Source organism: Condylura cristata, unplaced genomic scaffold, assembly GCF_000260355.1.
Source record: "Condylura cristata isolate star-nosed mole 26May11 unplaced genomic scaffold, ConCri1.0 scaffold00007, whole genome shotgun sequence".
Taxonomy (NCBI): Eukaryota; Metazoa; Chordata; class Mammalia; order Eulipotyphla; family Talpidae; genus Condylura; species Condylura cristata.
In genome coordinates, this window is record NW_004567108.1 from 54,047,129 (window position 1) to 54,070,086 (window position 22,958).

The window sequence follows — 22,958 nt, forward strand, 5'->3', positions numbered from 1 at the left end:
CAGAGTGGGGAACAGAACAGGCAGATCGACAAAGTACATTGCTGAGGGGAGCAGCGGCCGGTCAGGAGAGGTCTGCCACACCATGTGGTCACCTCTGGGGCAGGTGGGGAATCAAACTCATGCAGAAGTAGCTTAAGCTTCTTAGTGCTGTTCTTTAACCCGCTGCGCCACCAGGGAGGGCCTGTTGTGACTTCTTAACCCTTCCAGATCCCCAGGTCCTTTTATCGCCACGTCTTACCTTTCCCCTGCTGGAATTTTCTGTTTTCTCTACCTTCTTACCAGTAAGTTGTGATAAACCTCTCCTCCTGGTCATTGCTTCTCAAATAAACTGTTACACCTTTAATTACATTTACTTATGAGAACCAACAGTTTTTATAGGCATTCCATAAAGCATGCATTAAGAGAGAGAATCTGCACAACAACAACAAAAAAATTCAGCTTTTCTACGAATGTCCAGTTTTTCTTCTGCCTGTCAGTAGTGATAATTTCTAAAAGAGTTGTTTACTTTTGGAACCACTGTACTTACTGACAAGTCAAACCTCTGTGGACTGAGCTCTCCTACCTTAATAATACTGTTTTTGTGACAGTGGTTGATGCCCTTCAAGTTTTGAAACGTATTGCCCTCTTAACCTTGATTGGTAGACTGTGGATCACACCATGATCTGTTTGGTTTAACAAATCCCATGTTGTGCCGGGTCTCATGGTAGTCGCCATGTCTCCCTTCACAGTCTTCACAGTTTCTCTTGTTTTTAAGAACCTAATACTCAAGTACTAATTTTGTTTTAATTTTCCTTCTCTGTTCATAGTCTCCTTCACTCTCAAGATTCTGCAGCCATCACTCACTCAGATTTCAGCCTCTGGAATTGCCCTGTAGCGCTTGATATTGTGAGCATCTCCTTTACCTTCCGTGGCTTCTGTGGCAGTGCTCTTTCTCCACCCTTGAACTTGCATATCATTCCTTTGCTCCTGACACTGCACTGTCAGGTGTTCGGGGTTTTTTTTTCCATTTTATTACTTTCCTTTTTGATCTTTCCTATCTCCTAGAATCTCACCATCACCACTCTATTCTCTGGTTACTTTAAAATCCAGTTCTTCTTACTCCAGGCCTGTGTTTCCATTTGTTTAGGGATCTCACAGTCAAAATGAAATAAAAATTTATTTTATTTTCTGAAAATCTCTTCGTAATGGTTTTGTATTCCTAGTAACATGCTCAGGCTGAAAATTTGGTGTAGGTTATTGGTTTACCTTTCTCTTACTTCCTTCAATCCAGTTAACTGAAGTTGTCTGGACTAATTCATATTGGTGTCCAGTCATTTACCTCTTAATTCTACGACTTTGAATTGGTTTCTCATCTCTTGACAATGTGTTCAAAATACCTACTGTAAAAAATGCATTTTCTAATTGGTGGCCTTGCTAATCTTTGTCACAGAATTCTAAGAGAAAAATAAAATTAAAATATTTCTAAGCCTGGAAGTCATTTAACGCCACATTAACGAACGAGAAATTAGTACTTTAAAAATGTATTTGAAAACCAGTACACATTTTAATTTAAACACATTGGAGTACCTGTGGAGAATATTTTGTGTCTGCTTTTTAGCTTAAAACAGCAGGCTTTGACTATCTTGTTCTGTATGTTCAAAGTTAACTCTGCTTTCCCCTTTTACTTGTCAGACTTAATTTTCTTTAGTTAAATTTTTTTTTTTTTTAATCCACTGGATGTTAACATTCTAAATTGCATTTTTATCCCAATGAATGGCATTTGGTAGAAACAGGAAACTAATACCTTTGACAGGACCTGTAGACTTTTCAGTATTGATAGTAGGATACTACCAGTTTATAAAACTAAAATATATGTCAAATTAAAACTGGTTTTAAATTGTAAAAATGACACATTTACAGTTAATGTGAAGCATATTATTTAATGTATGTATATATTTTGCTTAATTATATTCATAATTTTATAATAAAGGTTTCTATTTATAATGGGAACATGTCTTCATTGAAGAGGCAACTTGGAGGTAACACTGTTACCCCTTGTCTCGCTTTTCAGAAATTTTCACTGTCTTAATCTTTTTTAAAAAATTAGGTGTACTAAAATAGATTTTTTTTCTTTTTAAATACTATATTGGCGCTATTTCTGTATTGATAGTCACTTAAGAAAGACATGTATGTTTATCTGGTAGTCTACCATATGGTTATAACCAACAACTTCCTTGTTGGTGGGATTATTAGCTGGCTTTTTTGGCAGTGAAAATCATTGTCAGCTCTATCAGTTATTTGCTATTTAGCACAGAGGCTAAAAGGTATAGGCTTTGTTTTGTGCTCCAGTCTTGTCCTGGCTTACTGTGTGCAGTTACCCTAATTTGGTACATCGCCTCCCTTACTGAAACTCACACTAGCTGTTTCCTCATGGTTTCCCCCCGCCTTTAGAGCCTATTTCTTTACGGTGTTTACCAAGACCCTGCACAGTTCTTCCATCTGCCTCACTAATCTCATTAGCCATTGCCCCATCTACTCTCTGATGTATCCTTTCTTAAAGGTATCAGACAATCATTGGTCTTGTTGAGGCAATTACATGTATAACACTCACTGCAGAGGATATTGGTCCTCAGATGTTTCTATGGCTGGATTTTTTTTTCCCCCTCTAAAATTCAGATGTAAATGGCTTCAGAATCATTCCTTCCTCATTTTTTAAGGTATATTTCAGCATGTGAATAATGTCTCCTATCATGGACTATAAACTCCATGAGAGGAAGACTTTGTCCATATTCTTTATGGCATGATACTAAACTTGGCACCTAATATAGACTTTGGCACCTAGTAGACACTGAATACTCAAGACAGTTTTAAATAACCAGAGAAATCAGCTGCTTTGGGTTTTTTTCATCTATGTAAAGGAAATAGCAGTATTTGCCTTGAAGTGTTTTATAGTTAAAGGAGAGGTTACAGGGACTATCATATACATGCCACTGGAGGTTGTTAGCTTACTAACGTATTATTCAGAGTACTTTCCTAGGTACCAACTAGTGTAGCTTTTCATCATTATACTTTTTTGTATTTTGGCCCCTTTATATGAATATGCTGCTATTGCATTTGAAATATATTTCAGTGTTTTCCTAGAAGTTTTAAAATTTGTTGAGCATAGTACCTAACTTTGTTTTAGTCACCAGTCTGGGGGCATTTACTGATTAACTCATTTAATCCTTAGTCACACAGCTATTTTTCTAGCTAATTATTTGTATTTTGTCAACCCTGGGACCTTCTTTACTTTACAGTAGAGTCATTTAACTTGGATTCAGTTGTGTGATCAAGCAATTGATGTATAAGAATTATCTGTTCTTCTGTTCAGTGAACACTATATGAGCATGTTATGGGCATATTAATCTGTTATTCCCATAGCTGACCTTATTTCCTGAGTGCCACTCAGTAGTACACGACACTTGGCATGCTACTATCACTGTTGTGTTTAGAGATAAATAAAAACTATGAGTATGACCTCTAAATCTGAATCTGAAGAAATAGTTAACACAAACGGTGAAGGAACAAGTGGCTGTTAGTCTTTTTTTCCAGTGTGGAGCTTTCCTAAGGTAAATTTTGAATAGGTATCTTTTTTCCCTTTATTTCTAGGCTATGATCATAATTCTTTCATGTGGTTTCTCATTTCATTCCTTTGGGAAAAGGTAAATTTCATCAAGGAATATAGTAATTAAAGTAACTTTAAAATGCTTTGGGTGGCATTCTAGGTACTGTTAACACAAGGGTTGAAACTCTGCTACCTTCACCCTCCTACCAAATGTACAAGTGGTGGAGGCATTAGCTGGAAAATTCTACTACCGAAGTTGGCTGGAAATCGATGTATCCAAAAAGTCTGGCACTATACATTATGGTGATATTTTGCAGTTACTTAAATCTATTTTTCTGTCCTTGGGATTAACAGGTAGACATAAATTTTTTATCACTTTTTTTTCTATTCGTAATAGAAATTGTCAAGACTATAGAGAATGATATAATGAATCCCCATGGCCTCAACAGTTAAATTGCCTGTGACCATTCTTGTTTCCATATCTCTTGCTCTTCTCCTCTCCCATTTTGAAGTAAATCCTAGATTTTACTGCCTTCATAAAGAGATCAAAACTTTCATTTTGACTGTCTTTATAGAAAAATACTATTTAAGCTATTTTTCAGCTTTCTTGTAAATTTACAGGGAAGAAAGGACATTTTCTTAGCCATTTCCTACTGATCGTCCTCCACGGAGTATTCAGTTACATTACAATATAACATCTGGTTATTGGGCATAGGAGCATAGCTTAGTGGATTTAACTTTATTAAAATTGATAGTCAAAAAAATTAATGATAGTCATTCGAGTTGCTTCATGTTTGTTTTAACCAGTTGCATGGATTAAAAAATAAATTTTTTTAACCTCTTATTTATAGGAATCCTATGAGGATGGTTGTGAGGATTATCCCACTCTATCAGAATATGTTCAGGATTTTTTGAATCATCTTACAGAGCAGCCTGGCAGTTTTGAAACTGAAATTGAGCAGTTTGCGGAGACCCTGAATGGTTGGGTTACAACAGATGATGCTTTGCAAGAACTTGTAGAACTTATCTATCAACAGGTAGGTGATTGACTGATGTCATGGCCTTCATCAGATAGCTTCCTACAAATCCAGGAGTTGTAGCTGTTCCTCAAGGGAGACCAGGCTCATGTTGACCTGTCTCGACAACTCTTTATGGTTCATGGGTGCTGCTAAGTCCTTCTTACATAAATTCTTTTAGCTCTTGGGATCTAGGGCTGAAGCCAGACTGCAGAACTCACCTGTGTAACCAAGACTTTAGGCAATTAGAATGAGCATTGGGCATTTATGAGGAAGCCCACTTATGTAGATAAGTGTCACACCTTTTTTCCACCTAACCCCCAGATTTTATAGGATCTGAAATTAGCAATATACAAAAATGACTGCGATTCTTTTACTCCTGCATCTTGAATTATGTACTGTTTATTGGAGTAGGAGAGGTAAAAAATATGTAGACAACACTGAATTTGAGGGCAAATTTAAAATCAATGTATGAGTGCCCAAAACAAGAACAGCAGGTTAACAGAAATATAAACTGTAGTGTTCTTAAGTTGTTGGCTGAAAGAGCAGCTGAAACTTGGAGTATATGGGAGCATGATTTTGATAGTGTGCTGATCATTTTATCTTGCTTAATGTTTCACTTGACTGCTTTTCTAAGTTCTGCATTGAGTCTAGGACTCTAGTGTTGATAACTCTTGGGTTTTTAGCAAGGTAAATGTTCTATTTGTCCTGATAACGTTCAACCTCAAAGTGAATTTAAAGAAGGAATATGAATAAAACAGCAGAATGGAAAAAAATAAACCACTTTTCTGGTTTTAGTTTCAGTTCTTCAAAAGACTGCAAGATTGTATTTCCTCAGGGCTAAACAGAAGAGCTGCAAGCTGGCAAAAAGCAATAAATTCTTTGATAGAAAGTTAATTCTTCAATGTGAACTTAGTGTTATTCAAAGTTTCAGCATTCTGTGGTTGGTGATAATAAGCAGATATGCCAACAGCTTTTAAGCTTCATTGAGGGAATTTATAGAAACATACTCAGGACAGCTAACTACAGACCTATCATAAAAGATGACAGAAACACATTTACATTTGTTTGCTCTCCAAATGCCACTAAATTGGCAGTCTTAAGGGTTTTTAGAAGCCAGGAGCCCAGAGAGTGGAAAGGAAATAAAGTTTCCAGTTTTCAGACTAGAAAGAAAATGGGGTGTTAACTGACTTAGCAGATATTAAAAAATTCTAAGCCAGTAAAGAAAGCTAAAGAATTGCTTCAATTTACAGCAAGATTTCAAAAACACCTTAGGGTAAGGATGGAATGAGGCTTAGACTGAAAATGTGAAAATTTAGACCCTCTTGATCTTTTTTGCACTGAGTTGCCAGTTTAAAGTTTTGCCTTTCCAAGGTTTTGAAGGAGAAATGAGGTAAGAACTTGGCAACTAAAAAAAGGAAATTTTATAGGAGAAGCAAGTGTATCATACAAATAATAGTGAAAGGAGAGCCAAAGTCAGTAGCTACACATGCAGCAGTGTTAGAGCTGCCAGGCTGTACTGGAGCAGGACACAAGGCTCCAGGGAAGGTGAAAATAATGTGTTTCTTCATTTTCTCACAATAACTCACACTAGGTGGTTTAGGGATAAATAACAGAAGTATATAAAAGACACAAAAATGAGGTTAAAAAAAAAGTTGTGCAGAGAAGGAAAACTTGGTATGATACATGGTTGAACTGTAAATGAAAACAAGTGATAAAGTCATGATACAGCTATATTGGTAGCTGGAAAGATTGGAAAATAGTGGAATTGATGGTGTGTAAGCAGGGTAGAAACTAACTGTTCATCTTCCACGGTGGAAAACCAGTGGAAGTTAATGTCTAAACTGAACAATTACTTCTGGAGATTTAGTGGTTAAAACTTCTTTGGCTGAAAGAATTTAAAGTGGCTATTATTAGGAATAAAACTGTGTTATAGTAGGAAAGTAGGAAACTTTGATAACAAGCCTCGTAGAACTTCTTTAAATAACTAAACTAACTTTAAATTAAAGAACACAAATGGAAGAAGTATAGTTTTTAATCTAATATCTTTTGTGGTACCAGCTACGTAGAGGAACAGCCATTCTTTCTCTTGTGATAAGAAATGGTGCAGGGTCCTGCCTGCTCAACAAAATAATTAGGGAAAAAAGAATTTGGATAGCATCACATGCCAGGTGGTGCTGCACACTTGACACATGGTTAACTCATCTAAGCCTCAGTTTGTAGCAAGGAACTGTCACCCTTTTACACATATCTTTAGCAGGTTAAGTGACTTTTGTAAGGTTGCCATACCTAATAAGTAGATTAATAAGGAATTAGAGGGCCCTCGGGTCATTTGTTAGATATGCTGACTAACTACTTATGTGACCTTGTCCCTTGACCTCTTAATGTGGATTTTTCTTACCTAAAATTAGGTAGTGAATTAGTAGCTGTTTACTACTATTTAAAAATTGAAAGTAAGACTCCGAGTATTGCTACAGCTATATATCACATCGTCTTTAATGTGTAGTGTATTCACACTGTCTTAGTTTTTAAAATAATTTCTCTGTTAAGATCTCCTCTTTACCCCAAGCACTTTTGGAGTGTTCCTTAAGTATTAATCTCTTCTACCAGGTACCACTATAACTTCTTTAGGAATCAGTAAATTGAAACTCAGAGAAGTGTAATGATATCCAAGGTCACAAAACAGAAGCCCTGAGAATCGTGTTCTGGACTGCTAGATGCCAAAGCCTGTGCTGTCCTGTCCCTGAGACATCCCACTGATCGATAGCAGTTATTCTTATCTGTAAATGGCACCATGCAACTGGATATTTGTACATATTTTGTGCAAAAATGGGTTAGTATAGAGATTGTTTGCTTTCTGATAATCTCACATACATGAGGTGAAGCTGTTTTAAACATTTTCTTTATACTTGATCCGGTTCTTGGTGTAAAGTTGGGAGACAGTAAACCTGATTTCCGGATGCCTAACCAGTTACAAAAGACTTCTACATTTTTCTGTTTAATATGATCCATTTTGGGACAGAAATGTTACTTTTAAGTGTTTGTATTAAATAACTTGATCTATCTGTGTCATACAAAACTTTTTTCTTCTTGAAAGGCCACGTCTATCCCAAATTTCTCTTATATGGGAGCTCGCCTGTGTAATTACCTGTCCCATCATCTGACAATTAGCCCACAGAGTGGCAACTTCCGCCAATTGCTACTTCAAAGGTCAGTGTGAATATGATTAAAAGAAAACTACTAGAATTTGACCACTACTCTTTAAAAACTGTACATTACAGAAAGTTACGGAAGAATTGGAGTAGACCATTTTTACTTATGTACAGTATTAAAGATTTATAGTCATATGTATCAGTCTTTTTGTTCTATAGAAGACTCTGTCTTTGGTTTGGTTCTTAGAAAGTTCTTTTCTTTCTTAATATCTTAAAAAATGATCCCTTATGTTTTCTCAGTACCTGTACTCTTGAATAAGGATCTAATTTCATTCATTACCACTTGTTAAACAGTTTGTTCCATATCCCTTTTTTCAGTGATTCATTTTCTTATTTATCTGAACTGCCACATTTTATCGCTCTACATCCTTGATATTTGGGTTTGTTTCTCAACTTTCATGATGTTCTATTCATCACTTGTTCTTCTCCTGTTTTATTGTCATACTATTAAAAAGGTTGTAATTTGTTAATGTCTAATTAGTGCTTTATTTTTTGCAGAATTTTCTTTGCATGCTTGTTTTCTCTAATGAACTTTAAAATCAATGTGAAATTACACAAAGCTCATTTATTTGATATTTGGGTAATTACATTGAGTTCATAAACTAATTTATGGAAACTTTATAATTTAGGTTGTCATATTCAGTAACAAGGCTGTCTTCACATTTGTTGTAGTTTGCGTATTAATTCTATAAAGATACTTTAATGCTGGCAAAAAATTTCATTGTATTGTTAAACTGCACTGGAATAGAATGTAAAGATTCTAAAAGTAGACTACAGAGACACTTGAAAACTAACCTTTTGGTGATAATACTTAAGATACACATGTAAAAGATAAACTGTTCGGACACAGTTGACTATTCAGGCAGAAAAACAAAGATGGGTTCCTCTTTCACCCTTTAAATTAGAATATTTTCCAGATATAGCAAACAGTAAATACTAGGGGGAAATTGACAAACATTAATTTTTAGTTTTTTAAGCAAGACATGATAACCACATGCACTAAAATGAGATTAAACTTTATTATATATAGGTTATATTACCTTAGGTCATGAATTTATGAAGCAAACAATAGGGACATTTGTGACACATGGATGGCAGTGACCTTAATATGGAGAGGATCTCTTAGAAATGAGTGCAAAAAAACCCCAGCATTTTAATGGAAATTTTTGGAATAGCTCAGTATATACTTCGGAAAAATATAAATGATCAAGTATCTGACCTTGCCTATAATTAAAAAAATGCAAATTGTAGCTTTGTGAAAGATGTAAAGGAGGCATTTCTAGGAGGAAGGGTGACAAAGGCTTTCTTGCCTCCTCTGTGTTACTTAGTTCTGGCTGTGCCTTACCTAGAAACTTAGAACAGGGCTGAGGCTGTGCCCCTGACCTTAGAAATCCTGATGTCGTTAGACTGAAGTAGAGCCTGGGTATGTTTTTTTAAAGTTTCCTAAAGTAGGTATGGTTTAGAGTTCCCTGTGTAAACATGGTTGAGAACACTTTTTCACTGTTCTTAGCTCTTTGCCTTTATGTGTACTTCTATAGGAACTACTAGGATACTGCTAGAGATCTTAATGTGAAGAAATGCCAGTGATAAAACAAATGAAAATTAGGGTATAATTCTACTATGTAACTTAAAAATAAATGCATACTCTGAAAGAAGACGGAAGTCACTGTTGCAGCAGTTATCTTTGGGTCACAGTGACTTTGTTCTTTATTTTTCTGTTTTAACCTTGTAAAATAAGAATATTGCTTTATAATTGAAACTTTTTCATTTAAAAGGCTTAAGGTCTTTACATTCACCTAGATAATAGCCATTTGTAGGCATAGGGATTTACTTTTACACATATATTAACTTATCTTAGCATAAGTTTTTAATGTGGTATACAAAAATGGTTATTTTATCATCTCTTGCTTGCAGTCTTATAGAAGAAAGAGCTGAGAAAGGAGAGCAGTCCAGCAAGATAGTTGGAGAGCTGAATTGGCTTTAACTGATCTTTTCCATTATTAACCAGACTGTTCTATTTATAGAAATCCTGGCTTTTTTTCTAAGGAGGAATTAATGTGAATGATAAGGAAACAAATATCTTAGTGTATCTGACTTAAACAGAAGATGTTGCTCTTCTAGTAAAACTTATAATCATGGGCATTTACAACATAGACACAAAATACATACTGGTTTTATGATTGATTCACAAATCTGAAGGTAAAAATCTTCTAAGTTTTTTGTTTGTTTAAAAAAAAAACTCTTTAATAGCCAGCCTATAGTGACCACTGATACTTGGAAGCCATTCAATCTCTATAAACTCCTCCCTTTATCTTTAAAAGAAAGTGTCAAAATCAGTTATAAAACAAATTACTTTTCCCACCATCTTATCAATATAAAGATGACAAAATACTTAACAACAGAATGATAAATGTTTAAAATATATTTTAAAAATTAATTTAGTAACAGTAGCTGATACCACAATTTGCTGACAGGCACTGATAGATTTCTTGTGAGTTTTGGCACTATGGCCTGAGATTGAGAGATTTCTTCGTTTTGTATAAGGCACGTGGGCCTGGTTGGGGGAAATAAGTTATCTAATTCCTTCATTTTCCACCAGAAATACAGGCCAAATTAGTTGCTTGTTGTTTCTTTTAGGAACTTTTATATTCGTTTCTGATTTGTTTTATGGGAATTATAAGGGGAGTAATGGAATTAATTCATTTTACTTTCCAACTTACTTGGCGGGCCATCTACTTTATAGATTTGTTTCAAAGTTCTTATATTCAGAAAAAAGTAGAACTTCTAAAATTGTTTTAAACCTTGTTATTTAGAGTCAAACATAGTACAAAAACAGTTTGAGTAAAAATAGTGCTTTCTGAAAAGTGCCTGTAAGAGAATAAGGTGAGGCATTTTTCTTTTTAGGTGCCAGTATACTGTGAACCTCATGAAACCTCTGTTTAAATGTATTATGAACTTGACCTTATAGGAAGACTTGGAAATAAAACGAGTTTCTTGAAACAAGAAATCATAGTATGAAAAGACAGTAGATATTTTGGTCTCTGCAATTGACAGAATACATTTTATGATAGGGTGTTGATGTGTTGTACTTGTTTCTTTATTGTTTGTGAACAACTGACAGGTAGTCATCTTGTTTGACTATTAAAAAAAAAAAAGCAATGTGAGATTGTAAAAGGTATGTCTTTATTAGATGTCGGACAGAATATGAAGTTAAAGACCAAGCTGCAAAAGGGGATGAAGTGACTCGAAAACGATTCCATGCATTTGTACTGTTTCTGGGAGAACTTTATCTTAATCTGGAGGTGAGGAAAAAAATTACTTTTGTTGAGACCTCATAAAGTCTGAGAATGTTAACTGATTTTAGTAAGGAACTCTTGTTTACATTAAATACCTTTAAAGCATTAGATGAAGTGGAAGAAAAAAAAAATACTAATGTCTACACTGTAATGAAACCTGTAGGACATCTGTTTATCCTGTTCATGCTAGGCAGGGAGTTGGAAGTATAGACTGGCATTAATACCTTTTGAGAAACACTTCATCAGATTTTCACATAAATGCATTTGTTTACAGTCGACTGCAAACATGTTTATAAATTGATCATATTCTTGAAAATAGGCTTGTAAGTTAAATATTGTCTAATGGAAGAGTACTATATAAAGAATTTATCTGCTTTTTTAAGATTTAATTTTATATTTATGTACAAAGAGCTTAGGTATAGGCCCAAGGTGCAGGGGGATGAAAGGGTTCACCAGAGACATTGTGAGGAGCAGAAGCGGCAGATCTACTGAAATGCACTGCTGAGGGGAGCAGCAGGTGAGATAGTGGTCTGCTGCACCTTGTGGGTCTCTGGCAGGGATGGAAGACCTGGCTGGCAATAGCTTAATAGTGCTGAGAATTAACCCCTCATGCCACCAGGGAGGCCCAGGTTATACTTTAAATCCTGATTTGAGGACTTAGTATTCATAAATGCCACCGAAAAGATGTAAGAATTTATCATGTGCATGTCACTGCATCATTAAGTTGTCTGTGTGAATCTAATGCCTAATTCATTATCTCTTTTTAATGCACATGTTTGTAATTTTTAAAAAAAATCTCATGCCGGGTCCTCCCTGGTGGCACAGCGGGTTAAAGCACTGCACTGAGAAACTAAAGCCACTTCCACATGAGTTCGATCCCCACCTGCCCCGGAGGTGACCACATGGCGCCGCAGACCTCTCCTGGTCCGCCTGCTGCTCCCCTCAGCAGTGTACTTTGTCGATCTGCCTGTTGTGCTCCCCACTCTGCCTCTGGTGAATCCTCTCACCCTCTACATCTCTGGCCTGTACCCCAGTTCTGTATGAACAAATCTTAAAAAAAAAATCTCATGCCATTTATTTTTAATCCAAAGTTAGAACACCATTCTAAAATACGCTTAAAGTCATTTTAAGAATGTTATTGAACGTTTCCATTGTGGAAATAAGCTGCTATGTCTACAGGACATATAAAGATATGACATGCCCCTGAGCCTCAAATTCTTCTATTTGTTGAGATATATATGCATCATTCTAATGCAAAGTAATGTTTTGTGTTTTGTTTTGTTTTTTAAACAGTATATGAGTAGTATAAAATGCTTTGTGTACCTGGGAAAGCAGTAGCTTAGAAGACCGGAAAATGATAACATTAAATTAGGCTTAAATATCCTTACCGTATGTTATATGTCACAAATGAAAATTAAATTTAACTTACAGTTTACTAGTTTTATTGTAGACCTTAGTTACATGTAACTAATTCTAACTTTCTGGAGATACGAGAGTGTGTTCCTATTTTTGTACTATTAAAACACTTGTCGACCTATATATGTGTGTATGTGTGTGTGTGTGTCTACGTATTATATTTTGGCACAGTTGCTTCTAATTTTCTTTTGTCCCAAAAGATCAAGGGAACAAATGGACAGGTTACAAGAGCAGATATTCTTCAGGTTGGTCTTCGGGAGTTGCTGAATGCCCTTTTTTCTAATCCTATGGATGACAATTTAATTTGTGCAGTAAAATTACTGAAGGTAGGTTTTACTTTTTGTTTTCCTTAATATTTTATCATTTTACCTTGTTAATTGTGTATTTTAGAGAAAAGTTTGTGTAGTACAAGTGAATTAAAAATTAAGTTACTACTTTAAGTTAAAAATTGATATTTTATCTTGCTCACAGGTTTAAACATTAGAAAAGCATTATATATTAAGAAACATTATATGTATTTAAGTAAAATTTAGAAGTGAAAAAATGAAATCCCTCATTTCACCTCCATTGATCCATTCCCTCCTTCCTTTTCTGCGTGGTGTGTTAAGATTTTACTCTACTGTAGCTTTCTTTTGTTTACTACTTACACAGAGTGACCTCTTTCTTTGTTAGCTTCCTAATGTTCCACTCTATACATGTACATTGTTTAATCCATTCTTAACAGTGGGTTATCAGTTTAGCCACTGCAGCAGTCAGTAGTCCTCATTTCTTTATATATGCAGTTTCTGTAAGCTAAATTTCTGCATTTAAATGTGGTGAGTTAATAATTGTAAATGTGATAATACCTAATGTCAAATTTTCCCTTTCAAATGCTGAATTAGGACTGTTCTCACATGTGCATGTAAAGTATACCTTCTCATGATGGGCATGATTTTTGGTTTTTGTTTGTCATAAGTAATAAGTAAAAAATAAATACATATCATTTTTATTTTGTATTTTCTTGACCACTAATAAATTTAAGCTTTTCTTCATGGTTATTAAGCTTCCTTTTATTGGTTTCTGTCATTTACCTGTTTATATCCTTAACTTTTTCCTGATATTATTTATATTTTTTATTGAAAATTTCTTATATTTTTTATGCATTTCAAACAGTGATAATGCTTTTGAATAGCCAAGATGTGGAAAGAAAGTAAATATTTATTGATGACTAAATGGATAGAGAAAAAATATAGTCATGTCCAGTTGAGGAAGTGTCCTGGAAAATGCTTGTTAGATCTTGTCATGTAAACATCCCACAGCATAATTAAACCAAGCTAAATGGTACAGCCACCTCCTACACACCTGGGTGTGTGGCATAGCCTGCTGGCACAATTGTCAATATGCAGTGCATTACCAACTGAATGCAACACGTGACTGTACCCAAAGAAATGTTATTTAGCCATAAAAAGAATTCCTGCTGTTTATAACAACATGGGTGGACCTTGAGGTCATTATGCTAAGTGAATTAAGTCAAAGAAAGACAAATACTCTGATCTCACAGTAGGTAGAACTTTTTTTTTTTTTTTTTTTTTTTAATAAAAAAAGGTCCCCAAACCAAACTCATAATGTGGAAAACATATTGGCAGTTGCCATAGGTGGGTCATGAGCAATAAGTGAAATAGGTGAAGACGACTAAAAGGTACCAGCTTTCTGTTATAAAATGGCAAGGGGATGTAAAGTACAGTATGGTGACAAGTTAGCAGTACTGTTTATATATTTAAAAGTTGTGGGAAAGTAGATCTTAAAATTCACCACAAGATGAAAAAATATATAGATCTCTTTGAGAGGTGGTGGGTTTAATGAGACTTAACGGTAGTGATAATTGTGCAGATATACAGATAACAAATTTGTGTTGAGCATCTGAAACATCTGTATATCAATATCAGTGCCTTGGTAATACTAGGAATTAGACCATATAGTTATTGATAAATAAGATCTCTGGTTAAAGTTCTGTTATAGTTGTCTCAGTCAAGAAAACAGACAGGGTATAGAGAACCCTAAATGTTTAGATGGCAGAGAATAACTGGAAATATTGAACTTGTTAAATATCTTGTTCAAGAATGCATAAGTTGTTACTAATATATTTTTGGAATTTCCATACTTTATTGTATTGAATTTGTTTCACTGATGCTTGCTTTTTTAGTTGACAGGGTCAGTTTTAGAAGATGCCTGGAAGGAGAAAGGAAAGAATGATATGGAAGAAATTATTCAGAGAATTGAAAATGTTGTCCTAGATGCAAATTGCAGCAGGTATGGAAAAATGAGGCTAGCCAATAGATGAAATCCCCCCCCACCTCGGGGTTTTTTAATCTTATGTCCCTGATCAAAAAAATTAAAATTTTAAAGATCTACAGAAATATTTTTTGGAAGGTATATTATTCATGACTTTTGCTTACTAATCATTTCTATTCAGTTACATTTATGAATTGAGCAAGTGAAGCTTTTCCTGTGGTAAAATATCAGTTTATTAAAAAGAAAAATGATCAGACCTCAGATATTGTTCAACAGATGTTTAATGTATGTTCAGTTCAGTAGAAGGCATAAAAATATTTGCCAAGAGAGCCACTGCCTTATTTAAGGATAATACAGCAGTTATATGGAATAAATTTCAAGATTTCTTTTTTATTATTATTATTATAGGAAATGAGTTAGAAAATCTAAGGTTTGGGCATGCCTGTTGAATTTAAGAAATAAAGTTAACATATGTGAAATATATTAGAGCCTGACAACATTTATGATAGATATACTTCAACTGATTAAGATTTACTTAGTATTTATGCATGGAACAGTCAGGTATGGGGGGGGTGAGGATTCACTAGAGACAGTGGGGAGCTGAACAGGCAGATTTATTGAAATACAATGCTGGGGGGAGCATGTGGGTCAGCTCCCTGGCTGGAGATGGAACTCAGGCTGTAGTGATGATAGCACTGAGACTTAACCCCTGGGCCACCAGAGAAGCTCTTAACTAATTTTTTACTTTTGTCTGCAGAGATGTAAAGCAGATGCTATTGAAGCTTGTAGAACTCCGTTCAAGTAATTGGGGTAGAGTTCATGCCACCTCAACTTACAGAGAAGCAACACCTGAAAATGATCCCAATTATTTTATGGTATGTCAATGTTTGCATTTTAAGTTGTTGTTTTTTTTTTAATAGGATTTTTTTTTTTTAAGATTTATTTATACATACAGAACTGGGGTACAGGGCAGAGGTGCAGGGGCAGTGAGAGGCTTCACCAGAGACAGAGTGGGGAGCAGAGTAGGCCAACTGACAAGTACACCGCTGAGGGCTAGCAGCAGGCGGCCAGGAGAGGTCTGCCGCGCTATGTGGGTCACCTCCGGGGCAGGGATCGAACTCATGCTGCAGTGGGTTTTGCCTTTTAGTGCTGTGCCTTAACCCGCTTGCGCCACCAGGGAGGGCCCTGCATTTTAAGTTTTGCTTAATGCTTGAATTCCAGTTTCAGAAATTTCTAGAATGAGTCGCAATAAGTTGTTCTCAGAATTTAATTACTAATAAAACTTTTCCTGGGCAAGGATCACATGTCAGCTAGCAATCAGGTAAATAGAAGAGATGAATCCTCAGTGAAATACTGGACTACAGAAAAATCCACCCAATGGCAAGGGAAATTGCTACGGCTTGTATTCTGGTGAGTGTAGGAATTACAAGCAGTTTGCCAGAGAATTCATAACTAATTACCTGCATCTCAAATTTTCACTTTGTATATTGTAGCAAATTAAAAAAATAAAAATCGTTACCAGACAAGTTAATATCCTGAAGCTCCTGACATCACAAACATAAAGCAACTATGGAAGAATGCTTCTGTGCAGCTCCAGTCCTGGAAGTTCTCAAAGATAATAGTGGAGAGAGGGAACCTCAGCTAAAAATGAATGGACATTAAATAAACATGCATAGATGCTATCTATGGGACAGGCCATAGACAGCAAGGTTAAAACTGGGAGAACTTGAAATAGCAGAATTGAAACCGGAAACCATAGACTTTCCTATGAAAAGGATAGTTAAAATTAGCTTAGGTGATAGTTGGTAGGGTTTTTTGGTTTGTTTTTGTTTTTCCTGGTTAATTTTTACGTTTCCAGTTATAGACATGACATCAGCCATGTGTCTTTAAATAATGTTTTAAAAACTAAACTCTGAAATGTTTATATACTTTTTCACTTTGATTCCATCCTAGAATGAACCAACATTTTATACATCTGATGGTGTTCCTTTCACTGCAGCTGATCCAGGTATGCTATTTCCCTCCCACCCTTAGTTTTGGTAAGATAGTAAGTTTCAGAAAACGGTATATTTGCTAGCACAAAGTTGTTACTTTTTTTTTTTAAAGTTCATATTCTAAAATATAAAGGTTTGTCTCAAGTTATCATATTGACACTTGGAACCATTCTGGAAAGTCTTGACTCATACAGTTCTTACTCTAACAAACTATCTGCATTTTTATTTTGTATTTTCCCTAATGCCTTCTTTTTACATGATGAATTTTTAGGTGGTTAGAATGGAACCACCTATTAATGTGGGTTAATACTTGCAAACCCTAAGAATTATGAATCTGATTAATACTTGGTGGGCCTAAGTGAACTAAAATCTAAATTTCTCCACATTTCCTCTTCAGAAAAGGATGATATACAGGGATCCCTTTAGTTGTAATAGTCTCTTGCAGTGTGAGCAAGAAAGATGTTTCCCAATAGTACAGACTATACCCAACTTACTGGAATAACTCTGAGAGATTCTCATGAACATTCTCTGTTCTGTAATTGACCCCTCTCCGCCACATCTGGTCCTTCCATCACTTCCCTCCCAGAGGTAATTAGTATGTTGATGTAGGGTTTGTGTCAATGTGATTTTTATACATGAATTCATATATGCCTGTAAACAATGGGGATTATTTTTTGTGCTTACTACATTGAGATACTTGTAATGAATTCCATATCTCAAATGCTGAATATTGCCATAGCAAGTCAAAGTTTATCTCCTACTTAGGAACAGTGGGTAGCTCACACAGGTTACCATAGACTAAGCTACACAGATATGTTTAAGTAGTTAAGCATCTTTGAGTTTAAGATGGCAGGAGTTAAAGGAAGTAAAATTGTTGCATTCTAGGCTTTGTGTATCTGTATGATACCACTTAATAGTCCACTAGCTGGTTGTAAGATTTCTTCTTCCTGTTCTTGGGACATTCCTGTCATCAGATCTTTTTTTTTTCTTATCAGCCTGAATGAACAAAATTGTAAGCTTTTATTTCCCTACTAATGATACTTTCAAAATATTCATGTTTCTATTGATTTTTATTTCACCAGTTTGTCCTCTTTGCCCATATTTCTGTTGGATTATTTCTTTGATTTTTACCTCTTTACATAGTCTAGAAAGTGACCCTGAGTCAGCTGCTCTAGTAGGTGCTCTTAGCATTTATTTTGTTGTCTTGTCATATAGAAGCTTTAAATTTTAATGTAAATGAATGGGTCTACCTTGTATGAGCTTTCTGTGACTTAGTTTCCTTACTGCTATTCTACCTTTTTCGTAAAAATCTTACTTTTTTTTTAACAAGTTATATAGCCAGTATTTAGTCTGATGGACAGAAGCAATAGAGACTGTAAGTAGCGGGCACATCAGCTATGACATGTACTCTGCTGTATTCACAGTGACTGCAATTACCAACTTATTGATGAGTTTGCAGGCCAATTAGAATGTGAATTTTGAAAAGCTATCTGCTGTTTAAACATTGGGTCTGCTTAAATGAAATGTCATAGTACGAAAAAATTTTTTAGGGACAACTAGTCATTTGTTAATAGTTAGCGTTTGCATTCTTTTTTAATAGATTACCAAGAGAAATACCAGGAATTACTTGAAAGAGAAGATTTTTTTCCAGATTATGAGGAAAATGGAACAGATTTATCAGGGGCTGGTGATCCGTAAGTTCTCTTTACCAATGAATTTCTTTGTGAAATTTTTGCACCCACAAGCTTGTAGATGGAGTTTAAGCTAGAAAAAGTGAGGTTAAAGAATGTATTTTGATTTTATAGTGTTAGTAGTGTACTTACTCGCTGCTTACTACATAAAAATTATGTAGTACTAACTAGCTTAAGAGTTTCCAGAAAGCATGAATAATGCACAAAGTATGATTCTGAAAATTTATACAAAGTTTATGGGGACAGTATTAACATATAGTATATATAATTATAATTAACCTTTATAAAATCATCTATTATTATCCCTGAGATTTAAAATTAAGTAGCACTAGTAGTAAGGTCATTAATGTCTGTTCTACCATCTATAAAATAGGAATAATATCTGTTAAGTTACATACTAAATACATAAATACTTAGATCAGCCTTTTGGCACATAGATCAGCCCTGGCATATCATAAAAGGCTCAAAACTAAACTGTGAAGGATAAATTAAGTTAAAAGCAAGCAGACTACTATATAAAAATGTTTGAATTTAAAGAAAAATGTACATTCTACTCTCATCTCAGATTCTTTACCTGCCAAATTAACTAGTTTACTATCAGATTGTGCTACGTTTTGTTATAGAAAAACCAAGAACTTGTGAAGTTTCATCCCAGCTCTGTTAGCAATTTCTGTGAATTTGGACAAGCTACTTAGTGTTTTTCTTTAAGTAGCCTGTGAAGGGCAGGGAGCAAATTAAATTTGTGGCTTTAATTTTTTTACGTCCCTCCTCTTGTTTTGTAAGTCAAAAAAAAAAAAAATTTTTTTTTTGATCCACTAACTCCGATTTAATGAATTTTTAAATGATAGTAGAGATCTAGTACAGTATTTCCATACTTTAATGTTATGCAAATAAGAACCCAAGCCCAAGTAGGAAGGTTTAGCCCTGTTGGGTAGACCATTGAAAGTTCACATTACTGACTTGAATTTCTGGTTATTCTCGAAAAGTTTTGCTTGGTAAGCATCACATTTTTTCACCCAAATGAAGTTGCTGCCTTGTCAACACATGACCTTGTGCTAGAAATGGTGGAGGAACAAAGAGAAAAAAATGGTAGGATTAGGTGGAATGTGTTAATGGGAAGGTGGGGAGATGTGTAGAAGTCTATAATGTTGTGTGGGAAAGTGTAGTAAGGAGTCAGTCTGACTCTGTCACACCCAAATCTTAAAATTATATAACCTCTCAGTCGCTTTTAATCTTAAACAAAAATGGAGAAGTACCTATCTTTTTGTGACAGTTACGGAAATTTAGTCAGAAAGCCACTAATCACCTATAGTTAACTGTACAAAGATTTGTTTTCCATCATTTTGAACAGTTGAAAAAAATCTGAATTAGATGGTCTCAAAAGTACTTTATTATGAAAATTGGATTCCATATGAATAAAAGGTAACTAAATTGTCATTGCACAGATGTCACTTCTGATGTAGACATAATTTAAAAATGCATCATTAGAGGTGAATGGTGCATCTGAAGTTATGTTCTAATTACAGTGTATTTTTAAGATAAATTTTTGAAATATCAGTCTTGAGCCCTAAAATTTATGTCAAGTCTTTGATCAACTTTTTAGGTTGAAGAATTTAATATGTCAAAAAGAGACTTCAAACACAAGGAGCTCAGAATCCAGTATAACACTTAGGTTATCAAAATAAGTGGTTTCTGAGGACTGACATTTAATGTAATTCTAAATAGTGCTTGCCTTCTGTTCCAACAATCTAGAAAAGTTATGTCATATACTTTTCTTCGTGACTTACTATTTTAGAATTTTCTAAATTCAAACATTAAGTTTGGTCATCTTCTTTCACAGATACTTGGATGATATTGACGATGAGATGGACCCAGAAATAGAAGAAGCTTATGAAAAGTTTTGTTTGGAATCAGAGCGTAAGCGAAAACAATAAAGCTGAATTTCAGCATATCGGTTTTATAAAGCAGTTTAGGTTATGGTGTTTAGCAGAACACAGGAAAGCAAGAAAATTTGTCACACTTATATACCAAATTAAGGATGTTGAGTTATGTTACTAATGTATACAACGTTAATTTTTGTTTAACACTATCTGCCAAAATAAACTTTATTCCCTATAACTTAATGTGTATATATATATAATAGTTTATTATGTACAGTTAATTCCACTGTTTTGGCTGCAATAAAGTCAATTTTGAAATAAATGAAATGTTGAAAGTAAATTTTGCTAGCTGATTAGAAGCTTATCCTTTAAATTCTACTTTTCTTAAAGGAAAAAGTTGTAGGCTGGAAAAACACATTAACTGCAAAAAATGTAGCACCCTTTATCCTTTCTTAAATGAGTATTAATAGCTTTCATTTAGTTTGACATTCAGTGTTTCAGTGAATTGCGTTTCAAATATGAATCACAATCATGAAAATCTTTAGCGCTAAAGTCTTAGAATATATTGTTAACCACTGTTTTCCATATCCAGATGCTATTTGATACCAAGGGCTTTTAAAAATGTCATTTAAAAAAAGATTTGGAACTTTCAAGTAAGGTTCTCCACTGAGGACTTGATGCAATTTTAGAATGTTTTCTTCTTACCTAACTTCATTACCCTAAAGCCTAGAACATTATTCTGCTTTATTTATATAGCTTTCTCATTTTTATTTTGTAGCATGAGTTGCATTGACTTTTTTACTAGAGAATTTTACTAGATCTTTGTCACTCAAGTTTTCATCTGCTTTATAATTGATAGACCTTGAGGATCACTTTTCTAATACTTTTACTATAATGTGGTACCACCTCTGCCCTAGTTAAGTAGTATTTTTACATAATGTCCGATCTTTTTCCAACTAACTAAAACTATATACAAAAGGGTTGGTTGTAAATATGCATGTAAATAGTTCTGTTAATAACCCACTGTTTACATTTGGTACATCTGTGTCTGCTACAATTAGCTTTCTCACTTTTCTGCTTGTTTGTTCAGTCTGGATTAAAGTTAGACTTTGAAAATAAAATTCAAATAGTTTTGTTTCCTCTTAAGTTTTTGGAGTTGTATCCTGGTATTAAATTCTGTTTTAACACTTTTACATGACATCATATAAAGTTAAGTTTTAAAGCAGAAAAACTACACTAGAAGATAATTCTGTTTAGTAACAGATAAGTCTGTTAGAAAAACTAGCAAATCTAAAACATTAAAACTTTTATTAGATTTCTTTTTGTTAAAGGGAAGAATACATATTCTTCCCTTTGTAATAGATTTGAGATTGTAATAGAATTTTTCAAAACAGCTCCTATGACATGGTGGTTATTATCTTAATTGAGCTCACTGCAAATCTTGGGAATATGGGCAAGAGGGTATAAGGAAAGGAAACTGCTTTAGACTGAAGGCCTAGTATATGCTAAATAAGTGTATTTTTTTTTAAGATTTTTTATTTATGCATTCAAGAACTGGGATTCCGGTCAGAGGTGTGGGGGGAGGTGAGAGGATTCACCAGAGACAGAGTGGGTAACAGAACAGGCAGATAGACTGAAACACACCACTAAGGGCATGACAAGAGAGGTCTCCTGCACATGTGAGTCACCTCCCTGGCTGGGGATCGAACTCATGCTGCAATGGCTGCAGATAGCTTCATAGCGATGCACTTGAACACATTGCATCACCAGGGAGGCCCTAAATAAAATACTTTAAATTTTAGCAGATGTTTTGTGAATAACCATCAAGTTTTGTCCACTAGCTTGTTGTCACCAACCACTGCTGTACTCAGAACAGCTACCAAGAGGCTCAGTATCTGCTCTAGTTACTAGTGCTGCTCATATAACCACTTAATGTCTTTAAGCAATAAGGATTTTATTATGCTTATGATTTTTTTTAAAAAGGTTTATTATTTATGTATAAAAGAACTGAGGTGTAGGACAGAGGTAGCACGGGTGGGGGGTGTTGAATAGGTTCACTAGAGTGGGGAGCAGAATAGACAAATTATTGAAATACACTACTAAGGAGAGCAGCAGGCAAGATGGAGGTCTGCTGTGCCATGTGGGTCACCTCCCTGGCTAGGGATCCAACTCAGGCTGCAGAGTTCATAGATTGATAATATTTGAGAATTGACCCCTACACCACCAGGGAGGCCCTTATGCTCATGGATTCAGTGGTTCAGGAATTTGGGCACACGAAGGAGGACGGTCTGTTTCTATTCTGTAATATTTGAGGCCACAGCTGAGAAACTTAAGAATGGAGGTGATTCAAGTAACTGGCGGCTGTGATTCTCCATTCACATGGCTGGTCACTGGACTGGAGGGCCTTGAAATTTTCACTTGACTAGAACCATCTGCGTGTGGTTTGGATATCTCAAACTTGGCAGCTGGATTTTGAGGGGACATTGTAAGAGACCCAGGAAGAAGCTGCTTTCAGAAGCTGCAGGCAGCCATACTTCCACTAGTTTCTTGGTCCAAGTGAGTCTCTGAAGCCATTGTCAGACAATGCCATCAAAGGATG

General features: G+C 35.0%; 1 protein-coding gene across 4 annotated transcripts in view; it reads left to right on the forward strand.

Annotated features, from left to right (window-relative positions):
- Positions 1–21,502, forward strand: part of PAIP1 (poly(A) binding protein interacting protein 1) — a 26,172-nt gene extending 4,670 nt beyond the window's left edge. For 2 of the 4 annotated variants that reach the window (XM_012721973.1, XM_012721972.1), the window contains exons 3-11: positions 4,435–4,620; positions 7,697–7,809; positions 11,002–11,113; positions 12,724–12,849; positions 14,706–14,812; positions 15,552–15,669; positions 16,748–16,802; positions 18,389–18,482; positions 20,320–20,692. In XM_012721973.1, coding sequence (XP_012577427.1) covers positions 4,435–4,620; positions 7,697–7,809; positions 11,002–11,113; positions 12,724–12,849; positions 14,706–14,812; positions 15,552–15,669; positions 16,748–16,802; positions 18,389–18,482; positions 20,320–20,413 — 1,005 coding nt within the window. In that variant the 3' untranslated portion in view covers positions 20,414–20,692. Of the gene's footprint in view, positions 1–4,434; positions 4,621–7,696; positions 7,810–11,001; positions 11,114–12,721; positions 12,850–14,705; positions 14,813–15,551; positions 15,670–16,747; positions 16,803–18,388; positions 18,483–20,319 lie in introns of all 4 variants that reach the window. The other 2 variants (XM_012721974.1, XM_004678338.2) reach the window with 2 other exon arrangements.
- Positions 21,503–22,958: the final 1,456 nt, after the last annotated feature.